General features: G+C 39.3%; 1 protein-coding gene across 3 annotated transcripts in view; it reads left to right on the top strand.

The window, feature by feature from the left end:
- Positions 1-24,142, top strand: part of ATP8A2 (ATPase phospholipid transporting 8A2) — a 319,087-nt gene that overhangs the window by 109,281 nt on the left and 185,664 nt on the right. For all 3 annotated transcript variants that reach the window (XM_036404098.2, XM_054518567.1, XM_054518566.1), the window contains exon 25: positions 13,505-13,677. In XM_036404098.2, the coding sequence (XP_036259991.1) occupies positions 13,505-13,677 (173 nt within the window). The remainder of the gene's footprint in view (positions 1-13,504; positions 13,678-24,142) is intronic.

Here is a 24,142-nt window from a genome sequence, read left to right on the forward strand (position 1 = left end):
TCTTTTTGGTATTTCTGATTCTTGTTAGAATTCATTGCCCCAAGTAAAGCATTTGTTGCCTTGGCTGGGAGAGGGCTTTTATGGAATTTGTTTTATATCTAAAGTGCTAAATTGCCAAAACCAGTTGTTACATGACCTTAAGATGATATAACATTAATACTGTTTCAATGAGTAATTCTTTGTTTGGTAACTCTCCCATAGATTACATACAATATTGGAACTTCAAGATTATTAAAACAGTTGTATGAAGTTACTTGAAAGCTGTCCTTAGTGTCCAGCATCAGGACAGTTCTTAGAGATTGTCCTTGGATGTAACCCATCAGTCACTGAGCCAAGTGAATACATCTCACCTCCATTTCTCTCAAAAGCTCTACCTGGGATTGTTGTCTCCTGTGGAGCTTTGAAAGTATGAAGGCACTAAACTGTCCACTGAACACATGTAATCTTTCAGATTTGCAGGGTGTCTGGAATTTCAGTTCTGTCTGAACTATGGCTGGTGAAGAAACTGCCTTAAACTTGTGATGTGATGGCAAGGGCAAGTAGCCTTTTAATGTCACCTTGTGTAGTATTAAATAGGACTGTGTTTAGCAAAGGCCATTTTTCTACTCCTGTGCAGCTTGGAAGTGCTTTAAATGCTCAAAACTTTTTTTTTCCAAATAATCTTAGCTAAGAAAATGACTAGGGAACAGCTGAGTGGCGGCTTTTGCGTCCTTTGATCTTCAAGGAGGCCAGTGGCAAAGCTGCCCTTGTTCCTGCTTGTTTCCTTTTCCACCACTACCTAAGAGTGATGCAAGGCCAGAGCATGACCAAGCAGTGCCTCTCTGAAGCTGCTGTCAGGAGATGTGTGCTTGTTCATGTATATCACCCTTCCATAAGGGTACAGCCTGTGCTGAGAAGGTAATGCTACTTACAGGAGAAAAGTAGCCTAAAATAATCTTGGGCTGTTGGCTGATATTTAGAAAGATCTCGATGCCATGTACCATCATCTCATATAAACCCTTAGCTTTTCACGTTTTATCATGTTTTCGTGTTTCCTTGCTATCACGTTATAGCCCTGTTTTTAAAACCCTCTAGATAGGCTTCAGGCTCTTTAGGAGCCTCCAGCCATTCCATTTTATCATTGAACCTGGTCTCTTCTGAGTAGTTGAAGCTGTGGTGTAGGAACAAACCTTTTTTATAAGATAGGTGCAAAAATTAATTTGGCTTTAGAATTGAAGTAAAATTCAGTATAAAAAGTGACAGTTGTATGGCAACTTCTGGACTGCCTGTGGGGAGCTGGTCCATTGACCCAGGTCCCACTTCTCCAGATACTTGAGGAGGTGAGGGGAGGCTGTATCCTGCTGCTGGCTCTTCATGTGCCATGTGGTGAAGGATGGGCTGGAGGAACAGCCTGCCCTGTGTCATTTCAAGGGTGGAACTGAGGGCAGGAGGGAGGATTTGGGTCTGTGCCACATCTAGTTTGTCATTGCTCACATATCTGCTGCCAGTTAAGTTAAAATTAATTGTTCAAAGAAAGCTTATTTATATTTGCTTTTTCAGACCTTTTTATTTTTCATATAACTGTAGAGTGGTGTGAATTGGAAGGGACCTTAAAGATCTAGTTTCAACCCCTTCTGCCATGGGCAGGGGTTCCATTCCCTAGATCAGGTTGCTCAGGGGCCCCATCCAACCTGGCCTTTATTGAACATGCCTGGGGATGGGGTTTCCACAAGCTCTCTGGGCAGCAATTTTTGTCCTTTTGTCACTGTAATCTGCTGTGCTCAAATTGCAAGACAGAAGGATTGTGTTCCTTTTGGTGTTTTGAAGGTAAGTAGCATTGAGCATGAATTGATCTTGGTAGAGTTCAATTAGCAAATATAATCTTCAGACTTCCTCTGACAAAAGTGTTCAAGCTGGACAATTGTGAGGCATTTACCTGATGTTACTGTTGTGAAGTACTAATTTTGTAATCAAAGTGCAGCAGAAGAATTTACATCATGACAAATCTTACTTGAGCAAAACTAGTAAGTAGATTCAACAGGCTGGCAGGCATAAAATCATTTTGATAGTTTTGTCATGCTTTTCTCATTTCATGATCTAATGCTTTGTAGATAGTTTGGTTATGGGTCATGTATCAGCTGAACAAATACACAGCTATCTGGATTTCTGGTATTCCGATACTAAAACACTAAATTCTTTAGTTTTCATAATTTATGTGTGGTGCCAGTGCTTGCACTTTGGATAGCGCTTCTGTTACTTTTCTCCAGTTGTTAAATGAGAGCTATTTGATCCTACAGATCTAGAAGTGTTCAGATAATGAAGATCTCTGTGATCCAGCTTGAATGTTTCCTAGCATCTTGCTTTGTAACCCAATAGTGTTTCTCCCTTTCCCTGATAACGTACCTGTATTTTAGCACTGTGATTTATGGATTTAAAAACCTGTGGTCTAAGTTTAGCGATTTTAGTTCTGCTACTGTCCTCTGCTTGGATGCAGAGTTATAGAGCTCTTACTTTTAGTTTTGGGACACAAGGGAAAATCCAGTTTCCCTGTATCCTTGCTGTTCCAGCTTTTTGATCTCTGCTTCTTTCTCCGACAGTCTGTGTTTCCCAGGTGTGGGAGTGTCCACGCCCTTGTCCTTCAGGGCACATGTAGTGGTTTCCTTGCACAGTGTTCCATATCCTTCATCTGCCCTTGTGGGGCAATTTAGGTGCTGTCTTAAACAGAAGCTTTAAAACTTTAGGTTTAAACGGCAGGTTTTGTCTTAAACAGAAGTGTGGTCAGGTTTGAGCACCCCTTTCCAGTAGCTTGCCAAAGGGGCCAACCCAAGCAGGAGAATGCAGCCTTGCTTTCTGCTTTCTAGGCTCTGCTTCATTAGAAGTCCTGAGAGGGCACAGATGGGACTGAAGCCAGCAATGAAGTGTCCAGGATGGACTGTTGCACCCTGCTTACCACTGAGCAGTTGCCAAAGGGCAGGAAGCCTGACCTAACTCTTTAAGGAGTCAAAGTGATCCTGGTTGGATGGAAACAATTGATGAATGTACTTGTTCTTCATTTTTGAGAGGCTGTTGGGGAATAGGTAAGGTCATGGGAGTACAGCTTATATCAGATCCTTCTGGAAACCCCTTTGTGTGTTGCTTTATTGCCTAGTCAGCCTGGGTAAAAGGGAAAAATACATATTCCAAGGAGTATGAGTAACTTCTGATGCTTGTCATGCTGTCAGTGTGGAATTAAAATCTCAAAGGGTATTTCAGGAACTGTGAGTTCTCTCATATTTCTGCTCAATACATCTATTGTTTCTAAATCAAAACCAGGGCTTTAAGCAAACAACATGGGTTAAAAGCAATCTGCTTCTTAAAAGTCACTTTTATTACGGAGCTTGCTTGTCCTAATCAGTGGCTCTGGAACTTTCTTGAGAAACAGATTTGATAGTACACAAACACTTGAAAGGGAGACTAATGTGACAGGTTGGGTTGTTGTATGTTGGGACTGTCTTGAGTAGCTTAGAGTTTGCTGTTTGGCTTTATTCTCAAAGCAGTTTCCTTTTACTGAAGTGCAGAAATAACTTTGGCTATGAACTCTGACAGCGGTATGGCCTCTGTTACTTACACTACCATTCCACTGAGCTATTAACTGCACAGATGCTAACAGCAGTTGGGGTCTTTTTTTAAAGGGGGATTTTGGAGAGGAAATTAAGAGTGGAAGAGTACAAATAATTGAAGGTATAGTTTTCTCTAGCCCCATTTAAATTTTATTAGTCTTTAGAGAGGGAAATTCTGTCCTTCCAGCTTTATTTTGATGTCTTACAAATTGATGTTACCTTACATCAAAGGATAAAACCAAAACTTTCTCTTTTCCAGACTACACATGTAATGTGACTTGAAAATATGAAATAATTTTGTCATTGTAAACAGTAGTTTTGACACATACATATGTCTGTGCTGGAAAGGTAACTGCATAATGAGAAAATCATCTTGAGTCAGTCCTGTTTTGTACAAGTCAATCTACTCAATATTATGCGTTGCTTATGTTTAGCATTTGTCTGGAGGAGAGATGAGCTCTGTCATCTCATCTGTATTTGATTGTGACTAGTGTTCAGTCTTTTATCCATTAATAAACATGGATTCCTTACTTGCTAGCAGTGGTAGAACTCCTTCAGTGTAGTCCTGGCTGCACTGGGGGCTGCTCTTTGTCTCAGCAAAGTTCTAATCTCACTGAGTCAGGATGGCTGAATTTTATTTATATTGAGCAAAGTGGTCAATAATAATAATAATAATAATAGTGATAATTTATAATTTACACTTTGTGTATATAAAGAAAACCCATACACAGATAGAGGTATAAATATATGAAAAAGCCAGTATCTGTAGCAGAGATCTGAATCTTTAAAGCATTCTACCTGAAGGCTTAGGGGTGACCTAATTGCCTTCCTGTACCTGAAGGGAGGAGCCTGAAACAAAGTTGGAGAGGGACTTTTTACAGGAACATATAGTGACAGGATAAGGGGGAATGGCTTTGAGCTGTAAAATAGTAGGTTTAGATTACACGTTAAGAAAAAATTCCTTACTCTGAGGGTGGTGAGACACTGAAACAGGTTGCTCAGAGAAGTTGCGGGTGCCCCGTGCCTGGAAGTGTTCAAAGCCAGGCTGGATGGAGCTCTGTGCAACCTAGTCTAGGGATGGGGCTGGAACTAGATGATCTTTAAGGTCCCTCCAACCCAAAACATCCAGTGATTTCATATAAGGAGAAAATACCCTCTTTTTTGGAGGCAGTGGGGCATAAATTATAGACTGACTTGTATGTCTGCTTACAAGTGTTATTTTCTTGGTGAATTCTCCTCAGTTGTTTGGGGGCATTGATATGTACTAACAGCTTAAAACAGAGCAACACAGAAGCCTGTGGTTCAGACAGTGTAACAGAGAATCCTGTATCTTCATGATCTAAAGCAGAAGGTTGTAGTGTCTCCTTGATCTGAAGGTTAATCCATCAGGTTGAGAAGTGGGCTGTTACCTCTGAGAAATTACTTGGCAGCATCAGTAACTTCCTGAAGGAGTGTCTTCATGAGTCGGCTTCTGTTTTGTTTGCTTCCAGGAAAAGCTGGATTATGTTCCAAAGAGAAAAAGTCCATTCTTTTGAATGAATTTAATAAAGCTAAAATATCATAATATAAAGACTGAATCATTCTAGCTTACTAGCAAAACTAACAGGCTGCTTCCTCTTGGCAGAGTACAGTTGATTTTAGTAATCGTACAGATGTTTTAGGGTCCAGAACAAGCATTTCTTCTTTGAGCTTTCTGTGGTATGAGATATAAACTTTCTTAATGTGCACCATAAACTGTTCTGTGGTCAAATATCTACTATATATTGAAAGCAATAAAAAGAGTCACCTACATAGAGCAGTTCTGGAGTAAATGAAAATTGTGTAATAAGCCTAATGCTGTTCTGAGTGTGAAGAGACCAGGGTTGTGTTGTCCCAGGATACACATGCTTCTTGCTAAAGTTAGAAATATAAAAAAATGTCAAACTGAACAAATGCGGTATTGTCTTCCATAGCATTTGAAGAACCTTTGATGAATTGCCCTTTTGACTGGAGTTGTTTCTACAATTGTTTCTTATGCTGCCAGCTTTGCCCTCGTGGAACTGAAAGGAGGATTGCAAAAGACTCATGGCTTTCAAGATGGTGCCTTTGGGGCAACAGTGTTGCACTGGATAACTACTTAGGATGCCAGTTCTTTTGTCTGAGAATGCTGAGACTTTTGTCACTTTTCTTGATTTTTTTTTTTCTTTAGTTAATCAGTATTTTAGTCAAGATTACAGTAAAGAGTGGCACTTTTAAGATGCCACTGCTATAATCAGCATTTCTCTCTTTAATGTGAGGAAGAAGTAATGCTGCAGAAAACTTAAGGTTTTATTTCAAAAGGCTGAGATATCAGGATCTCCACTTCTGGCAGCATGCACTGCCATGTTATTTATTCTGCAGGGTGGGAGATGACTAGTTAGTGAGGTCTTGAACAAATTGGTTTTACTTCTTAATTTGGCAGAAGCCTTTCTTTGCTCCTAATTCTTCCCTCCTTCTCCCCCCACCCCAAAGCCTCTCCAGCTCTGGAGTTGCTGGGGAGACTTCATATATGTTCCACATTAAAGATGCTGATTTTCTTCACTGAGAGCCTGAAGTTTGGTGTGCAACCACCTGATGTGCTAAGTTTTCTTGAGTACTTCACTTTGAATAGTCAGCTCTTTGTTCTTCCTTGCCATGACCTTGAACTGATCTTGCAGGTACTGGAAATACCTGCAGCCCTTTTCGCAGCATATGTGTTTGAAATGGTATATCTGACTGACACTTCTGGAGATTATTTTTCTGTGATCAGATGAAGTTTGTTTCTTTTTTTTTTTTAAACTATGTAGAACATGCTTGGAGATAAATGTACCGATGACAGGACAGATGTTCCTTCAGGGTGTATTTTTTTTCCTATTTAATAAGTTTCTTGGTTCCTGCATAATAAGTTTGTTGCAGAACGGGAAACATCCTTGAATCATTCTCCACAGCACTTGCTACAGCTCTTGATGGGCAAATTCATCGGGGCTTTCAGCTGCCCCTGGATAGAAGAATTCTGGTATGATCTATTTATCTTATATCTGAATGCAAGATCTGGTCTTGAATATGTGATAACCTGAGACTTGCTATGCAGATTAAGGACTCTTTGTATTGAGTCATTTTAAATTACTTGGCTAACTGAAGGAATTTCAGGTTCAAGTTAAATTCAAAGCTATGAAAATTATTTGAGTGATTGACCCATCTAATTTCTCTGGGTCCTCCATATGATGTTTTTCTTAGCGTGGTAGGAGATCATATTCATCAAGCAGAATCATAGTGCTGTTAGCGTTTGGAAACATATAATCACGAAAATGACCATATGTCGGTGCTTTTATTAAGAGCTCTGGGTGTCGGGTATTCAACGCAAATCTGACTCCGACCATACATTCGAGATGAACATGTTTTTATATTCTATCGTGATATAACTATCATGTTTATTATTAAACTTATATTGTTCTATTGTATACATAGATTTCAGCCAAGCATGGCTTCTCATGGCCCCCCCCTTAAATTTCTAACATAGTTTCTCATGATTATTTTTATGAGTATACAGTAATTATATTTAATTACTAAACAATCATCACATCTAACAATTATATCATTTATCATACTGCTTACGCAGATGCAGTGATCTGGCAGAACACAAAGCCTAACATTTTCAGAGTCTATCTTTAACATTTTCCAGGGCCCCACTATCAGTGTTATTAAATAATAAACTTCTGTGTCAGATCTGTAACAGTCATTTGATTGACATGTTTTAAGAATGGCTGTAAGGTGATATTGGAGTAGTCACACACTGTGTGCTTGTATGTATCTAAATCCAGTATGTGATGCAGGCTGAGTACTGCACTAATACTGAGCAAACAGCTTTTGATGGGCCTGTTTGTTAGTTTTTCCTCTTAGTTTTGATCTTACTTAAAAGAGTAAATTGAAGGTATGCAGCTGGGATCTGATCTTCCATGATCCTTTTGCTAAATAGTTTTGTGTGTACAGGTTGAATTTGAAGTGAATCCTGTATTGTAGAAGTATTCAGACTTCCTCTGAACTGGGAAATGTTGGTAGTATTTCTTTTTAAATGTGAAGTAGTGAAGTATTCACAGTTAGTCTTTGGCTCTAAAGGGTTTTCCTGGCTCTCAACTAGAGTGTCCTTATATCCTCTTCTTCTGTAAAGCTAGGGAAGGGATGAACTCTTAAAATTTGGCTTCAGAAATGTGTAATTCTCAGGGTCATCTGTCCATAGTGCTGTTTTCAGTAAACAGAACAACCTCCCTGCTAATATTTCTATTTCTGGTTTTACAAGAACCTTACAGGTGATGTATTTTCAGGAATGCAGCCTGCTCTGTTCCCCATGCACTGCCTCATCTGTTGCACATCTAGCAAGATGAATGCCCATACTGCTGTCAAGTTTGATTTTATTTTTTTTAGCATTGTTATATGGTTTTAAGAGTAGAAGAAAGCCAGAGTGGTTTTGTGGCTACTCTTAAGAATTTCCTTATTGTTGAGAAAGTGTGCAAAATGAAATTTTTTCTGAGTTGAATGGGGAGGTCCATGCTGTTTTAGAGTTGATTATATTACACCATATATATTCCAATATTAGTAACTAAGTATTTTCAATTCTCTTGATGTTTTGAGTATTTTATGGGCCATGGATTTTGTATCAGTTTGTATAAGCAAGTGACACATTGCACCTAGAAAACAATTGTGTTTGAATTGGTATTTCCATCCCCAGCTAAATTATGAGAGTACACGGAAGCAGTTAAATAACCAACTGTTTGAAGCCTGATCAGTTATAGGAATCACAAAAGACAAGGAACAGAGGAACTGACAAGTCCTGTAGCTGGACTACTGCCATAAACATGAAGTAATCTTCACTAGGGTTTGTGGCTTTATGCTTGCACCCTTCCTTATAACTAGGTCTTTGGAAGTTCCCTGTTTGCTTTTGGAAGCTGAAGTAGTTTGCTGACCTAGTCAAGTTTGGTACCAAACTTGGAAGATTGGCAAAAGTGAGGATCTGTTCTGAAAGTGGTATTTCTTTCTAGGTTCCAGGACAGGTTTCAAGGTTAGCTCCTGCATATGTGCTATTTATTGTGCTAAGCACTTTCAGTGACTCTTCTGCCCAAGGGGTGTTGCTTTAAATAGTTATAATAGCTTTGCCAGCTTTGGTTTAAGCATTGGTTTTTCTTGCTTTTATGTTGGTTATTCCTATTTTCCTGTAAATTTGCTTCTGCCAGAAGTCTTTACAGATCTCTTTGGCACAGCAGCCAGGCAGATTGAAGTCAAAGATTTCACTTAACATGGTGAAACTTATAGGTTGCAATGAAGATTGGAAAATTTCCCATGAAGTAGGGTTGGCCAGTGTTATCTTGATAGGGATTATGCAATGGATTCCTTGCTTAATTGTTAAGTTCTCCTTGGAATAATTTTCACTTAACACTGGGGGAAGGGGATATGGCTGGTATTTTGATTGAAACCACTTTTTTCAGCACAGTGAAGGAGTTGTTACATCTGATGATTCAGATTATCTGTGGATGGGAAGGAAAACAGCAGCTGTAAAAAGTAAATTCGTGGACTGGTAAAACAAATTGAGCTGGCACTTCAGTGCACTCTAGTGAGTTAGCAGATTGTGTAATTTATTTAACCTCATTTATACCAGAACTAGTGGTTTGGAAATTTTTTATAGGGTGATGGAAGAAGTTAACTTGGAAAACCCTTCAGGCTGCTGTAGCTAGCAGTACTTTCTAGATAACTACAGAAGCAAATGGTATGTGTGATTGACTTAGCTTATAGTTAAACTGCTGGACTTAGTTTATAGTTAAACCAATGTGTAAGTTTAACATCTCTTATTGCAGGAGCTTGTTTTGTTAGGGTCATTTTAGGTCTTCTGAGATGGAGGAAAGGCTGTTCAAGAAAGCTGAAAGACTGAATATTCTGAGTTGGAAGGGACCCAGAAGGACCACTGAGTCCAGCTCTACAGTGAATGGCCCATATGAAGGCCATACCCATGATCATGGCACAATTAGCACCATGCTCCAGCCAAGAGGGCATGAAATGTGGGCAGCCAGAATGTAAGGCTGATTTTGGCTGTATCGGGGTATGTCTATCAGAGGTCACAGATCCAGGGCTGAGTGGCTCTCTTCAGCTAAAGATGCCTTCTGGCCTACCTGATGCTACAAGCCACTGACTTCTCTTCCTGAGATGTCTTTCCTTATGGGCCATGGATGGCTGTGTGCTTAAAATGAACCATGAGTGTAGTGCTTGCAAAAAATTTTGTCCTTTCTATCTCCTGCTGTAGCTTCAGTGAGTTTGTGAGCCTTTCCAGGGAAATGCAGGGCAGGAAAAAGGAGATTTGGAACAGATTGTCTTATAATAATTGTCCAGTTCTTCTCTGGGTATCAGTGGTTTTGTAAGATAAGCTTAGGGAATAGCTATTATCCTGCTGGAGTCTTCTGCACTCAATTTTTGCAAGTCCTTCTGAGGTTTTTTTCCTTGGCGAGTATCTGATACTGTCATTCTGTGTTGGATACTGCACTGCCTCAAACACCAAAATTTCTTGCTGTGGTGTCCAAAGCTCTGGTGGGAGGGAATGGGCGGTATGGTGCACTGCTTCTAGAAAAACCCAACCAAAACAAAGCAAAAAATCCCCCAAGAGCAACAACAACAACAAACGCCACCCAAAGGCACATGGTGTACACAAAAAAAAAATGTTTAACTTCTAATTAAATAACCTATACAACATTCATAATGTTTCTTATTACAACATGAGGAGACTGCTCTTGTTTTTAGTGAAATCAGAGAGTTTCTGATTACATTAACTCTGATTGCATTGACTTTCCAGTTGACTTCAAGCATCATGTAAAAAGTATTAATATGTGCTCTGTTAACCTACAAAATAATAGCCTGGTAAATCCCAGAATGTTTGTTAGTATTGTAATTCATAAAGCTGGGCACAGCAGGGATTTTCCTTAGGTTTTAGGAAGTGAGAATATGCAGGCATGCTATCACAAGGTTTGTTAAAGATCCTGAGCATACAGTCCAGAGAAGATCACACAAACTCTTCTTCAGGATGTTTTTGTTTTCTGCCTGTCAACAAATTTGGTCTGCTATGAAGATTTATAATAGTGAACTAATGATGTTACTTCATGTTCTGTATGGAAACTATGCACACAGAGAACAGTAAAATCTGAAAGTTTATTTTAAGGCAGTAATGCAAGTAAATGCTCTGCTGAGGGTTTGTATTTGTGGTTGCAACTTGTTAAAATAGAAATGGAAAAACAAACAGGAAAAGCAGGTGGGATAGGTTTATTATGGAATGTAGCACTATGTCTTAAATTTAACTCAAGCACAGAGACCGTAACAGCTTTAACCCTTAAATGCATTTATGTCAGAATTGTTCATGTTTTTAGAAACAAATCCCCTCATCATGTCAAAGGTCTAAAAGTAGAATAAAAATAAATTGAAACCTCATTTCCTTAGCTTTTTCAGTTTGAGCTCTGTAGTTGACTTTTTACAATCTTTTTTTTTTTTTTTCATATTTGTTCTCTGACACTTGGTGGTCTTATGAATGAGTTTTTAAGCCCTTGTAAAGCTCTAAACTGATAATGTTACTCTGATTCAACTGACCGCTTAAGCATGTGCACATGTCCTCTACTGGCTTACTAAATGTCTATATTTATTAGAAAAACACACTGAATCAAGGCTACTAAGAAGATGGACTTTTCAGTTTTTGCACCTTCTGACTTTCAAGTAAAGCTGTAGATTTTTAATATTTGATGGAAATCAATATGCCACTACCATTAGGTTTGATTGGCAGGTGCCTCTCTGGTTTTCCCAGAGCAGCTGGATGCTCTGTGCCTGGGAAGGAAAACCAAGTTTATTATGGCTAAGTGAAAGGCTTGCTTTATTTGTTTTTAATACTCTATTTCTGTCAGATGCCCTGACAAACTTAGCATTTAGGCTTTATGGATACTCAGTAAAAAAGGCAGGGGTATTCCACAGATGTGGGATACCTTCTTAGGATTATTATTGATTTCTGCTCCATCATGCTTGTTCTAGTAAAGGATTGACTTAGTCTTGCTTGATGTGACTCAAAGAAACTTAGCCCTTAATAAAAATCAAGTATCCCTTAATAAAAATCAAGCACAGCGTAAAAGCTGGGGATCAAAGTAGGGATTTTTACTCTAGTTGCCCACAGAAGGATATAGTTCCCCATGGTTTCCAAATGTTTGTTCCCCTGCTTGCTTAGAAGGTCTGCATTATATACCCAGTGAGAATGGGGTCTGGTTTATGTGGCTCATTTGCACTGGCCTATCAGAGCAATAGTTGGTTTTCTTTTTTAAAACACAGCAATTTTAAGTAGTTGGAAGAAACACAAATAATAATTCACGGTTTTTTACTGTATAAAGCTGTTAGGTTGTAAGTTAGCCCTGCATATGGAGGAGTGAGAGTTGTACAAAGCGTCTGCATATTGAGAGTTGTACAAAGTGCTGATAAAATAAAGTGTCTCATTTGTAATCCTTGATTTATAGTGTTTTGGGGTATTATTAACAGTGTTACTAATTCTGTCTCACCTTACATGTAAGATGAGTAAGTTCCATGACCAGGACATGAATTGGATGAGGCTTATCCGTACCCATGATAATAAGCAATGGAGGGACTAGTATCCTCAACTGATGAGAAATATGACCTTTTATAAGTTTTCTTGTGGCTTTGTCTTTTGAGCAATAGATGATGGATATTCAGTAATCCTCCTGAACTTGGCCTCAGATTCTCCTTTGTCTCTGTAGGGGGGAGTGATTGGGCCCTGGCCTTCACCTTCCTCTGGGTCAGGTGAAAAGCGAGGGTGTTCCCTCTGAAGTGTCCTAAGTGCTGGACAGGGAGTAAGGGGCAGGGAGTTCTCCCTTGGTTTCAAATAGGCAGAGAAGCTGTGTGCATTCAGAAGGACAGGGGTTAATTCTGCTCTTGAGAGCAAGAAAAATGTTTGAGCAAGACTGAGAGGAAGCAGTAAAGAAAAAGAAATGACACTCAAAGATCCCAGGGGCAGAGGCTCTTGGGATAAAATTTTATTATTGATAACATTACCCAAACTGTATCCATTATACCATCCTTGGAGTTTCTGTGAATGTTGTCACTGCACAGTAGTGTTGAACTAGATAAAACAGCTTTCTTCCCACAAGACTTACCCTTGTTTTCCCAGCACTGGTCTCTAATGGTTTAAGCACAGTCATCTACTTTGTGTTAGATTTTCAGGTACAGTGTAGATAAAGCATGCCATGAAGTCATAAATCTAATCCCTCACATTTTAATGGGGAAACAGGGAATTATGCAGTCATTCTTTTAAAGAAGAAGGTGCAAAAGGTAATCTGTGTCTGAAGTGGCTGCACTGTGTTCTCTGCCCCACTCATTAACTTAATCTGTAAATTTGCCTCCAGTTTGGGGCTAGTTTTCTAGTGGATCAGAGTGAGTTTGTCTCGATTACCATACTAATGAGGTAATTAGTATGTAGTGAGATGAGAGAAAATGAGAAAATGAATTGCAAAGGAAATTTTCCTCTTTCCTCCCACACTTCACCTTTTTGTGAAAGTGGCCTGATTCTTTTCCTACCTGTTTGCAAAGTTGATGTATTTGGGCTACAGTTGGGAAGGCTGTATCGCAACTGCTTTGGGCACATCCATCATACAGGAGTATGTAGTAAAGATGCTGGAGTCTGCTCTGAAACAAGACGAGTTCCTTGGCAAGCAGAGGCAGCTTTTGCCAATTTGTGACACCGGTCACTATGTCTGCACAAGGTGCTGATAACACACTAGCTCATGTCAGTGCCAATTTGAGTGCATGTGTACTGTGCTCTGCTGTGTGGTCTGGAGATAACTTGCTCTAGTTTGAATGCACTTTCCTTGTATTAGGAAGAAACATTTTCTTTCTGTTTTTTCCTTCAGGCAACAAGAGCTTCTCTGACTCAACATTGTACCAGTCTGGGGGAGTCACTGGGCAAGGAAAATGATATTGCCCTGATTATTGATGGCCACACACTGAAGTATGCCCTTTCATTTGAAGTCAGGCAGAGCTTTCTGGACTTGGCACTCTCCTGTAAAGCGGTCATTTGTTGCAGGTAAGGAATTCTGTGTTTCTTTTGGGTAACAAAATCGGCATGAAGCCTGTGAAATTCAACCTCATATGCACACAGCCACACTTAAGTATGCTGGAGAGCAGCTTGCTTAGTAGTGTCTTTCTTCCTCCTATGGCGTAGGAGGTGTGTCCCTTCATTAAAATTGTGTCATCAAATAGTACAATTCCTTCTGCCAGTGTCAGTCCCAGCTGAGTCTGATCTCTTCTATAAAGTGATGAAAGATCATGAGAAAACATTGTGCCTGATTGCTTGATTATAGTAGACACTGATGAGAAGCAGTGGTATGGATGTCATTTGTAATCAAAATGTTGTGTGACTGTTCAGCTCAGGTCTAGAGAAAGTCACTGCAAGAATTTAAGTTGGTCTTGACTTCTGGTTGTGTATTATGTGAGCCTGTGATAAGTGTGATTTGCCCTGTTAAAATGTTAGACTACTGCTGGCTTTGCTAAGTCACTGCAGGGTTTGTTGCTGTTTGTGGATAGAGCCATACACAGATAGGGTCCTATGTCATGACTACTTCAGAAGGAGGAAATAAGAGCCCCAAGAAAATAAAAACCAAAAGCTGGCTTACTTTACTTTTTGTGTAGCAGGAAGGCTGCATCATTTTTAACTTTGAAAGATTATGTGGTTTTGAGGATTGTGTGTGTTTGTGCTCGTTGCTGGTATTTGGGGAGAACTGTGACCTAGTGGAGATTGTTGATTTAGGCAGGCAGGAAGTTTTATTTGCATTCTAGAAGCAAGACCTGCTTTGTGGGAAGTGACTGTATGGAGACCTTGTACTACTTTTTTTGCAGTCTTACTTACTTTTATGTGTGCACTTTTGTACAAGTATTACATGGCAAAAGGAGTGCTGTCCGTGTACCTGAAATAGCTGAACCCTTGGGCTTTTTATCTGACTAGTTTCTTTCCATTTGTTTTCTGGACTGCTATCCTGCATGTTAGTGGGGCTAAAACGTTCAAAGTGTTCGTTAATTACCTGATGATTAGGTGGAGTATGAGCTCAGCAAGTTTACAAATGATACAAGACTGAGGAGTGAGTGGTAACACTGAGGGCTTGGCTGTCCTGAGGGACTTAAATAGGCTGAAGAATTGAGCAGCGAAATCTCATGAAGCTCAAGAAGAGGAAATGCTAAGTCCTATGCCTAAGGAGTTACAACCCCTTACACCAGTAAGCTGTGGGGGTTGCTGAACTAGAAAGCACCTTTGTCCAGAAGGACCTTTGGATTCTTGGTGGACAAGCTGACCATGAGCCAGCAATGAATCCTAGTGGCAAAGCAAAGACTGGTGTTATCCTGGGCTGAGGTGTAAGGAGCATTGGTAAAGGTTGAAGGAGGTGATCCTTCTTCTCCACACTGGTGAGGTAACTTCTGGAATGTTATGTCCAGTTCTGGGATCCTTAATATAACAGGTTTAATGGAGAGAATCCAGTGCAGGACCATGAAGATGATAAAGGGGCTGGAGCGTCTGTCATACAGTGAGAATCTGAGAGCTGCAAGTGTTCAGCCTAGAGAAGAGGAGGCTCAGAGGGGTTTGTATCAATTTGTATGAACATGCAATAGAAGGGAGTGAAAGATGAGGGAGACAGGCTCTTCCCTGTCATGTTCAGTGACAGCAGTTTTTCTTCTGTTGCTATAAATTTTTTTAAAAGTTGGGCAGGGGGCTAGAGGAACAAGGCACAAAGCCTTAGAGTAGAAGTCTCATTTCTGCAGCTGTTTCGTGGAGTGGGAAATGTTTTACAAGAGGGAACTAACACAAGTGTAGCCATCTTTGGAATGCAGCAGGCCCCAGTGTAGGGCCAGAGTGAAGGTACCTTGGGCATCGAGAGCACCAAGTGCCAAGGAAGGGCACTTGGAACTGACCCTGTCTTGTGCTCTGTTTGAGGGGGAGTTAAAAAACAGAGCAGATGGAAAGCTCCTGCTTTCCTACTCTATCACAGTGCTTTGGAGAGATCCTTCCAAGGCACTGTTAGTTTATTGCTTGAAGATTTGACAAGTTAAGCCAAAGACCTGCGTAGCTGAAACAAATAATAAATTGCAAATTATTAAAATTACACATAAAATATAAATAATAAGCTAAATATAATGAATGGTCCAGTTTTGCCAGGAGACGTGCAATACTGGACATTTCCTCTTTCATTATTTCATGAGGGGAGCCAACAGGAGTTTTATTTATTAGTGAATTAGCAAATTGAGGAACAATGCAGGAAAAATACTTTAAAGTATAAATCAAAGAGGAAGAGATGATGTAATTTCATAGCTTAAAAGGAGGAATGAAAATAATTGAGTTTTAAGTCCCCAGGGAAAAAGAGGAATGCTTTTAATAACCTTTAAGGCTTTTCAAGAACCTTCAGTCACTTGCCAGGTGCTTGATACTGAAGCAAGAAAAACATTTTTTTTTTAATGCTCTGAGTTGTTTTCGATAGTACTTTGTGTGTCAAATTAGGCAGTGCACTTACACTTCAGAGGAAGAAGTTTTCAAATGGAATTGAGAAAGAGGACATTTCAAATTAGAATTAGTCTTCAAACGAAAATGTTAATTGAGAGGGGGATGTGGCTCTTGAACTTAGTGGTATGATGTTTAACCACAGTAGGAGTTGCCTTGCTATTCTCAACATTGCAGAAATTCATGGGGCTTAATATTTCATAAATTTACTAAAACATTTTCATCTCCTCTGGGGAATTTCAGCTGCATTTGCCATTCAAAATTTTTTAGAATATAGTTAAGACATACTGTATATTCATTTTCTGGGCTTTAGGCATAAACTGTAGTTGAACTTGATTCTCAGGGGTAATCTCTTAAAATGAAACTGTAGTAAACCTGGCTCCTTTTTGCATTAAGAGGGAGAGATGGTATCTTCTGATGGGGTTAAGTCTTCCACTGTTACAGTGTCTCTAGCAGGCCACTGGCACAGTGGAGAAAAATATACGCCTCGGGAGACTTGGTAAAGCTAGCAAAATCAAATCAAACAATTCCTGAAGAAAAAGCCTTGTTTGTTAAAAGTTTTCTAGGGACTGACAGATCTTATTATCTTTCTTCACACTGACTGGGATGTCAGGATGTCAAAAGCAAGCAAAACATACTTTTCAGTGGAAGTAAATGTTGTTTGGAAGGCAGTTGAACTCGTGACTTCATTTATGAGATCTGAGCTGATGATTGGCTGTCTCTGGTTTTCAAATGTTCCTTTAACAGACCTGTTTTTAGTGATGTTTTGTGAGACACAAAATGTTAAGGTTTGGGTAGAAGTGAGGTTATTCTTTTAATAACAAAATAGAGTGTTTTCATTCATCTAGTGTTTATACTCTAGCTGATAGGTACAGCATATTGCTGCATTTGGCTCTGAATATAAAAGTAGCTGAGAATTATATAACTTGGGTGTTATGGCATTTAATATTTAATTATTTAATATTTTTAAAATTCAGTGTAATTTTAAATTCATATTTAATTCTCTACTGAAAAGCCTGCCTTGAAGTGGAAGTATTTGTAGTTGAATTAATGCAATGTTTCAGAAACACATTTTTATGACCTTGCTTTGGGAACTTTTTGTTTTTGTTGTTGAATAGAACTTCTTTGCAGGTGGCAGTGACTCTGCCTTTGTATGGGTTTAATGCCATATTAACAAGATGTCCATCAGGAAGAAGCAATCCATCAGCATTTAAGAGATTAAAGAATTCTAAGCAGTTTGTAAGTACTTCAGTACTTAAAATTAATTGCTGGACAGCAGAAATAGTCCTTTGTATAATTTCTTTCACAGATGTAAGCACAACAAAACAAGCATCTCCAGAGAGATGTGTAGCATAAGGCTGGGAACCCATCCCACACTGGGCTGCCTCAGTGTGATTCTTTTCTCTTTTGCTTGTATTATTGACCATTTCTGCCATACTTCCTGAGGTGATGATGCTGGGATGTCGTTTCTTTTCCTTACACGTACTTAGATCCTGCAGCTTTTTAGCTGAGTGAACAGTGAGTTGATGCCCATGTAGGAGGGGTTTCAGGTAATAGGAAAATAAGTAAAATGTTTCAATTGCTGTACAGTCCATCAACTTTTCTGCCATACTTTTGATCCTATGTCCTGTTCTGGAGAGGTGTCTATAAAGTGGTGCAGCATGAACAAAAATTGAGAAAATCCAGCAACAGCAATTTCTATGGACTATCTGCTATTTTCACAAGAGCACTTGCCATGTCATGGCTACTACATCAGGATGTTTTTGCTTGCTTTTAGGTGTGGAAGGTGTGTGCAGTTGTTGCTTAGCATCTGAACACTGACTTTTGGAGGGCTTCTGCCCAACCTCACCAGCTAACTTTAGGTGATAGTGGCACAAACTGTTGCTTTCACTACCTTGAGCAATATTGGAGGTGTAGTGATAATGGTTAGGAGCTAAGTAAAAAAAGAAACAAGAGGAGAAAATGTATGTTTTTTAAACAAGCAACAGGAAAACCCTGTTCTGTGTTTCTACTGCAGGTAGTATGCAGGGAGGCTGGGGTAAAGACAGGAGCCCACACGTATCACTCTGAGAGCAGACACCAAATGTTCTGAAATGAACATGCCCTTTGACTAGAGTGTGTCTGCTAGGGTGTGGAAAGGGAAGGGGTTTAATGAATTGAAAGCAGAAGGTTGGAGAAGGGAAGGCAAAAAGCAGCTTGTGAAGAGTACATGTTGCTAACTGTTAGAGTCACTTCATCAGCTAAGGAGAGAAGAGAGATGAGGAGACAAGAGAAAAGTTGTCTCAGCACTCCAGGTTGTAAGGCCATAGCTGGGCTGCTTCTGGTCTTCCATCATGATTTGGAGGAGACATTAATAACATAGCTGACAAAATGAACATCTGGAATACTTCTTAAATATTTATTCCCCCAACTCGCATATTGTTGCTGGTGCTAGTATTTGACAAAATGATTCTTCTGTCCCGTAGTTCAGTGTGTATTTACTTATTGAATCAAAAAAGTGTCTTGCTGGCTTTCATTAGATAAGACCCCCATTTTCATGACAAAAAATTGCAACTCAATTCTGATTAAGAGTATGATAGCCAATTCTAATATTAATTGGTCCCAAAGAAAATTGTGGATGTGTTACATTTTCCTGTATGTACATCTTGTGTTTCCCCTCATCTGTCACCTACTAAATAATCAATGCTCATTCTCATATTCTATTTCTGCCAACTGATGACAGCAACATTCATCTTATGACTTTGAAAACCATGAGGGAAGAACCATTCTGACAGCTTTAGTGTTTGTAGATAATTGAAGTGGGAGGAAGATTTGGAGTTGCAGCATTACATGGTGCTCTCTGCACTCTTGAATAAAGAATACTCACAGATGATTAGAAATGATCACCTAAACTGTTCAGTGTGTATGTAAGGATGTATAAAACAATCCTGGGACTTAGGATTATTTTTCTTAAAAGCCTGTTGGCTGCTTTGCAAGAGCTAAGTAAACTTGGAAAATGTCACCAGTTCTGTGCTGGAAAGCTAATATGGGAAAACTTTAGGAGAGCTTGGTCTTACAAATTTTGGTAATTATGTTGTCCTCTGAATGGCAAAGTGAGTTGCTGCAGCATGTTTTGACTTCCGTTCTTTTTAATAGGTGTTCTGAGCTATGACAGTTCCTGAACCTCACTTTAATAGTTCAAATCATTCAAATGCTTAGCTAATGTTTAAAGGGGGAAAAAAAGTACTGTTTACACTTAAACAGTACTTAAAGATACTGTTTTAACTGGCATTGTTTGTTTTTTAAATGACACAGGTGAAGCATGTTTCCCTTGGGTAACTATTAACTGCCTGACAGCCTGAATTTAAATGATTCATGCTATGTAGCCAAACATTTCTTACTGCTTAACTTCATCCCATTATTGTGACTGTTCCTATTCTTAGCAATTATTTTACTTTATTTGTTCAAATGAGGAAATAATTCAAATGAAATAATCCCTAAGTTGAATCAGTGTTCCAGTTTCCACTGCTATTCACAATTTCACAAAATGTTTGCCTTTTTGAATTTATTAAAGAAAAATACTTAGCTCATAGACTAAGTTTGTATTGTGCTTTAAACTTGTGTATGTCTGTTCAGATCTGGTATCTGTTTTAGTGTTCAATTTCTGTTTCTACTGGATGACTAGCTGAGTGAGTTCTCATGCTTATAACTGATTAGGAATAAAAACCTTTTCCTGAAATATTCTGCTTCACCTCTATTTCCTGTTTCTGTTACTATTCTTAGTAGCAAATTTACTTACCACTAAGTTATTGAAAAAGGTTGGAGGAAAGGCAGGAATACAGCTAAAATCAACCTTTTTCATTGGAAACAATTTTGTAGGAAAAATACTGCATGTCCTGACAAAAAACTTAGTAAGTTTCTCCTTCAAGTAGTGTTTATGCTAGTTCTTTTTTTTAAAATTAACTTGTTACCATTTTTCATTGTGAGCCTAATATTTAGGTGACTAAAAGCTTAGCAGTTCGGTTGATCCATCTCGTCAAATGTAAGTGAAATTTTTCTCTTGAGCAATGGGGTGATAATACTCACAAACACTTCCAAATGGTATCAGTGCCTGTTTCTTCACCACACTGCAGTATCTTGTCCAAATTGCTCCTGGTCTCTTCAGCTTCTGAGCAGGAGCAGCCAGCAGTGCTATGTTTAGCGCTACACTTCCCAAACTGGAAAATAAACATTCCACAGATACTGCACATGAGAAAAAAACTATGCTGCTGGAATGTATGCTATTTTAGAAGAAAGATAAAACTGTGGTTTGGAATACCTTCTGTTCCATGAGAAATTCATAGTACTGGTATATTTTTCTTTCCACTAGTGTTAGTGTGTTAACCCCTGTCTTCTGGTTGAGTTCCAAATGGAACAATTACTCTCTTCTCACTGAAATTCCCCTGCTACCTTTATTGAATATAATCTTCTTCACTTCCTATGCAAAGCTGTTGAGGGTGATGGTGTGAATGCTAAAGGTCACCAGGTTTTAATTCAAAGGTCCTACAGCAAAGTTCTGCTTGTGAACCCACCTCTAACTATTTCCATCCCTTCATTTTAAGCGTCTGTTTTGTAGGAATGGTATTGGAAGTAAAAGTGTTACCCCTAATCTCTTTAAGCAAAATATGTAGGGTCTTATTTTGGGAGGGGAGGTGTTGATTTGGTGTTTTTCTTATGTCTTTTTTATGGTTAGGGGGTGGTGCATGTTTTACTCTGGGTTTACCCAGGTTCCTCCAGTTTTCCAGTGCAAGTGTAAAGTAACTTTCTGTCTTAGCTGACAGCAGAATGTTTGAACTCTTTCAAGGTGGCTTGTGTGGCATGTGTAATACATGGTCTCTGACACACTGCACAGAAACATTCATTGGTGTATGCACTTGTGTCTGGTAAGAACAGGTTCTCAGTATGATGAGGTGTGTAGGCTAACTGCAGCTCACTGTCCTGTCTCAAATAAAGCTTCTTCCCAAGCCAATGATGTCAGACACTCTGCTTCTCCATTAGGCTTCAGTACTGCCAGTTTTTTCCTGTTTAGGCAAGGCTTCAGTACTGCCAGTTTTTTCCTGTTTCAGCATTCTGGCACAACTGAACTCTTGAGACAGTTGTCCTTATTTCCTACCACTTGTCTGTTGTGCCAAATACCCTTTTCCTGAGTTCCTGGAGCATTGCTGAGTGTTGTCTGCTAGGGAGTGACTGAATGTTTCCTCTTACAGAATTCCCTGCTGGTCCATAAGGCTGAATGGAGGCCAAGGGTCTGGTGCCTTTCTGGAACCTTGTGACTGGTTTGTAAAGGTTTCTGGCTGTGCAGAAAAGTTCCTTAATTCCTTGCTCACCAGGTTGCAATTGCAAGGAAATAGTTTACATTTTCTGTTTCTTTTAATGGTTTGAAGATGTTACGAAGGAGTAGGTAGCCTCATCTTGATCATTCCTTGCTATGCTGTACTTTCTTCTCTAAATATTGGGTAGTTTTAAAGATCTCAAAACTTTTCCTAGGAGAGGATTTGAGCATTCTCTTTGCTTTTATTGAAATATTTATTTTTGTCTTGCAAGTTTAATATTTGAATTTCAGTAAAACCCTGATGCATGAAGGTGCAGAAGACAAAGGCCTCTAAAGAATATGTGGTGCTGCACTGCATTCAGAAACAAGACTCAAACCAACTGTAATCTTACTCCTTTCATAAGTTCCAACAGAGTCTCGTGCTCTATCCCACAGGACCAGCTCAAATATTGTATTTTCCATTGTTAAAAGTACAGATATAAAATTACAGAGGCAGGAACACTCTGTTCTGCAAGCTTCTTAGTACTGCAGGGAATTACCTTCATGAGGGCTCTGGGCTTTAGGGCACTGTAGTAATATGTGGGACACTGAACTGGTAAAACAGCTCTGGTCAGAGTTTCCAAAAGTGCTTAGTGTTGGTGGAAGCTGACTCTAGAGTGTGTCTAAGTTGAGTAGGTGCACAGCTGAATCCATACTAGATATTTGGAAAAATTTGACCTTACACTGAAAAGAATGGCTAGGCTTAAATGTATTTCTCTGCTATTCATATCCTTGAAGTCATGATAATAAAGCCAAAATTATGCTTGAGGGAAACAGAGTAAACCTGATTTGATTCAACAGGCTAGACTAGGAAGCAACCTCTTTAAGTTTGTTCACATGAGTAGGAAAATGAAGAGGCTCTCGCTCCAGTGGGCTATGCAGTTTTTGGCCTGCTTATGTGCTTGAAATGTGTAGATCAGTAGATCTTTAACTGTGTGAGTACCACCATATTCTGCAGGGCAAACAAGCATGCCCAGATGGAAGCCATTTAACAAAGTAGCCATGTTAGTGGTGTAATAGCTTTTTTGGGGCTTAGACTTTCCTTTGCACAGTTGCCCACAGACAGTGGAAAGAATTCTTTGCAGAATCCTCTGTGTTTTGCACTCTGTAAGGGATGCTCACCTGCTTATGCAGAGCAATACTAAACTCATCCTTTTAAAAAATAAAAATCTTATCTCTGTGCTAATAATTCTCCTTAGTACTTCTAAGAAAAGGCAAGTGAGAAAATGTGTGAGGAATACCTGTACTTGCAGAGATATACTCAAGAACTTGAAGAAAAACTGATTTTCTGCTTTATCATAACTACTATTCAGCTTAAGGGCTCTGCATTCTGAACACCACTGGCAGGATTAAAATGGTAGAGACTTTGATTCTGTATTCACCAGTAGGCCATTCTTACGCTTTTTCTGAAAAAGGAGGTTTAAAAACTTCTTCCTATTCTGGGAAGGCTGCTTTGATATCTTGTTTTGGCATGTGTGTTGAATGCATTTTGCTTCTACTCTTTCAAACTTGCTTCGTCAATAGTGTCTAGAATAGATAAGTGGTAGACATTGAAAATTATGATCTCTTTTAAATCTTGCTCTTTCATATCTCCCTTCTCTTACTGTTTTCCATACCATGGCACACTTATACTTTTAAATTGCTCTTTCTCACAGGTCTTCTGTCTCATCTCACTTTGTATAATATGTGGTCTTTGTGCATTCCTAGGATTGTTTTATTTATGCTCTACATAAACACACAAATTCAAGTTCCTACAGGGAGCACTTTGATCAGAGCTTCTAAACCTGTGTAGGGTGTTACCTGTGGCTGTTTGCCAGCATGTGGTCTTGAAGGAACTGTTACTTGTGGGCCCTCATAGGGAGAACCAAGGAGTCCTAAAAGGAGCCCAAAACATGAAATAATGTGTTGAGGTGCTGAAATGAAGATGAGCTATGAACTCGATAAAGCTGGGCTGAAGACATCTGTTTGAGAAGCCAAGTGCTTGTCATCTTTCTGCAAAAGAGCTTCTTGTTTGAAAGTGTGTGCTGAGCATTCAGAGGTTGCTGGCTGAACTGATCCTTATGAGTGGGGAGGCAGGATTTCATAGTCTCTGTGGAGGTTGAAAAGTCTTAAGAACTTCTCTGCACTCAAGAATGGCTGCTATGTTTGTCAAATCCTTTGGTGTGGTTCACTCTTCTGAAATCTTTCCCTTGGCTTTAGTCTTTCTTCTGGTGAAAAGTTAAGCTCAGAACTGTCTGTATGCAGAAGGTGAAAGGTCATTTTTGCATATGGTATATTCAGTGTCCAAGTCAGTGCCCCAGTTTCTCCAAAACTTTCTATCTCTACATTCCTTGTCCCCCAAGTGAGGTGCTTCCATACGCCTTGGTACTGGGTTGTACAGATAGGTCATCATTTAAATATAGTTTTCATGGTGTGATGGGTCTCTTGGAACAGTGGGTCAGTGATTTTGTCAGGAGATGGAATGGCTCTGTACACTGCCATAGTGGTATCAGTGTGTCCAGGACTAGGTGATGTTGAGATCTCTGCCCATGGGTGTGTGTGTGCATCTCTTGGCTCTGTTGAGGGTTGTTTGAGGGACTTTTGTGTGTTATTCTACAATCCTCCAACAAGTGTCCTTAAAACTGTCAAAACTAGCAACTAAATCATAATACCATCAGAGTTAATATAGCCATATTT

The sequence above is a fragment of the Molothrus ater genome, chromosome 2 (assembly GCF_012460135.2).
Source record: "Molothrus ater isolate BHLD 08-10-18 breed brown headed cowbird chromosome 2, BPBGC_Mater_1.1, whole genome shotgun sequence".
Taxonomy (NCBI): domain Eukaryota; kingdom Metazoa; phylum Chordata; class Aves; order Passeriformes; family Icteridae; genus Molothrus; species Molothrus ater.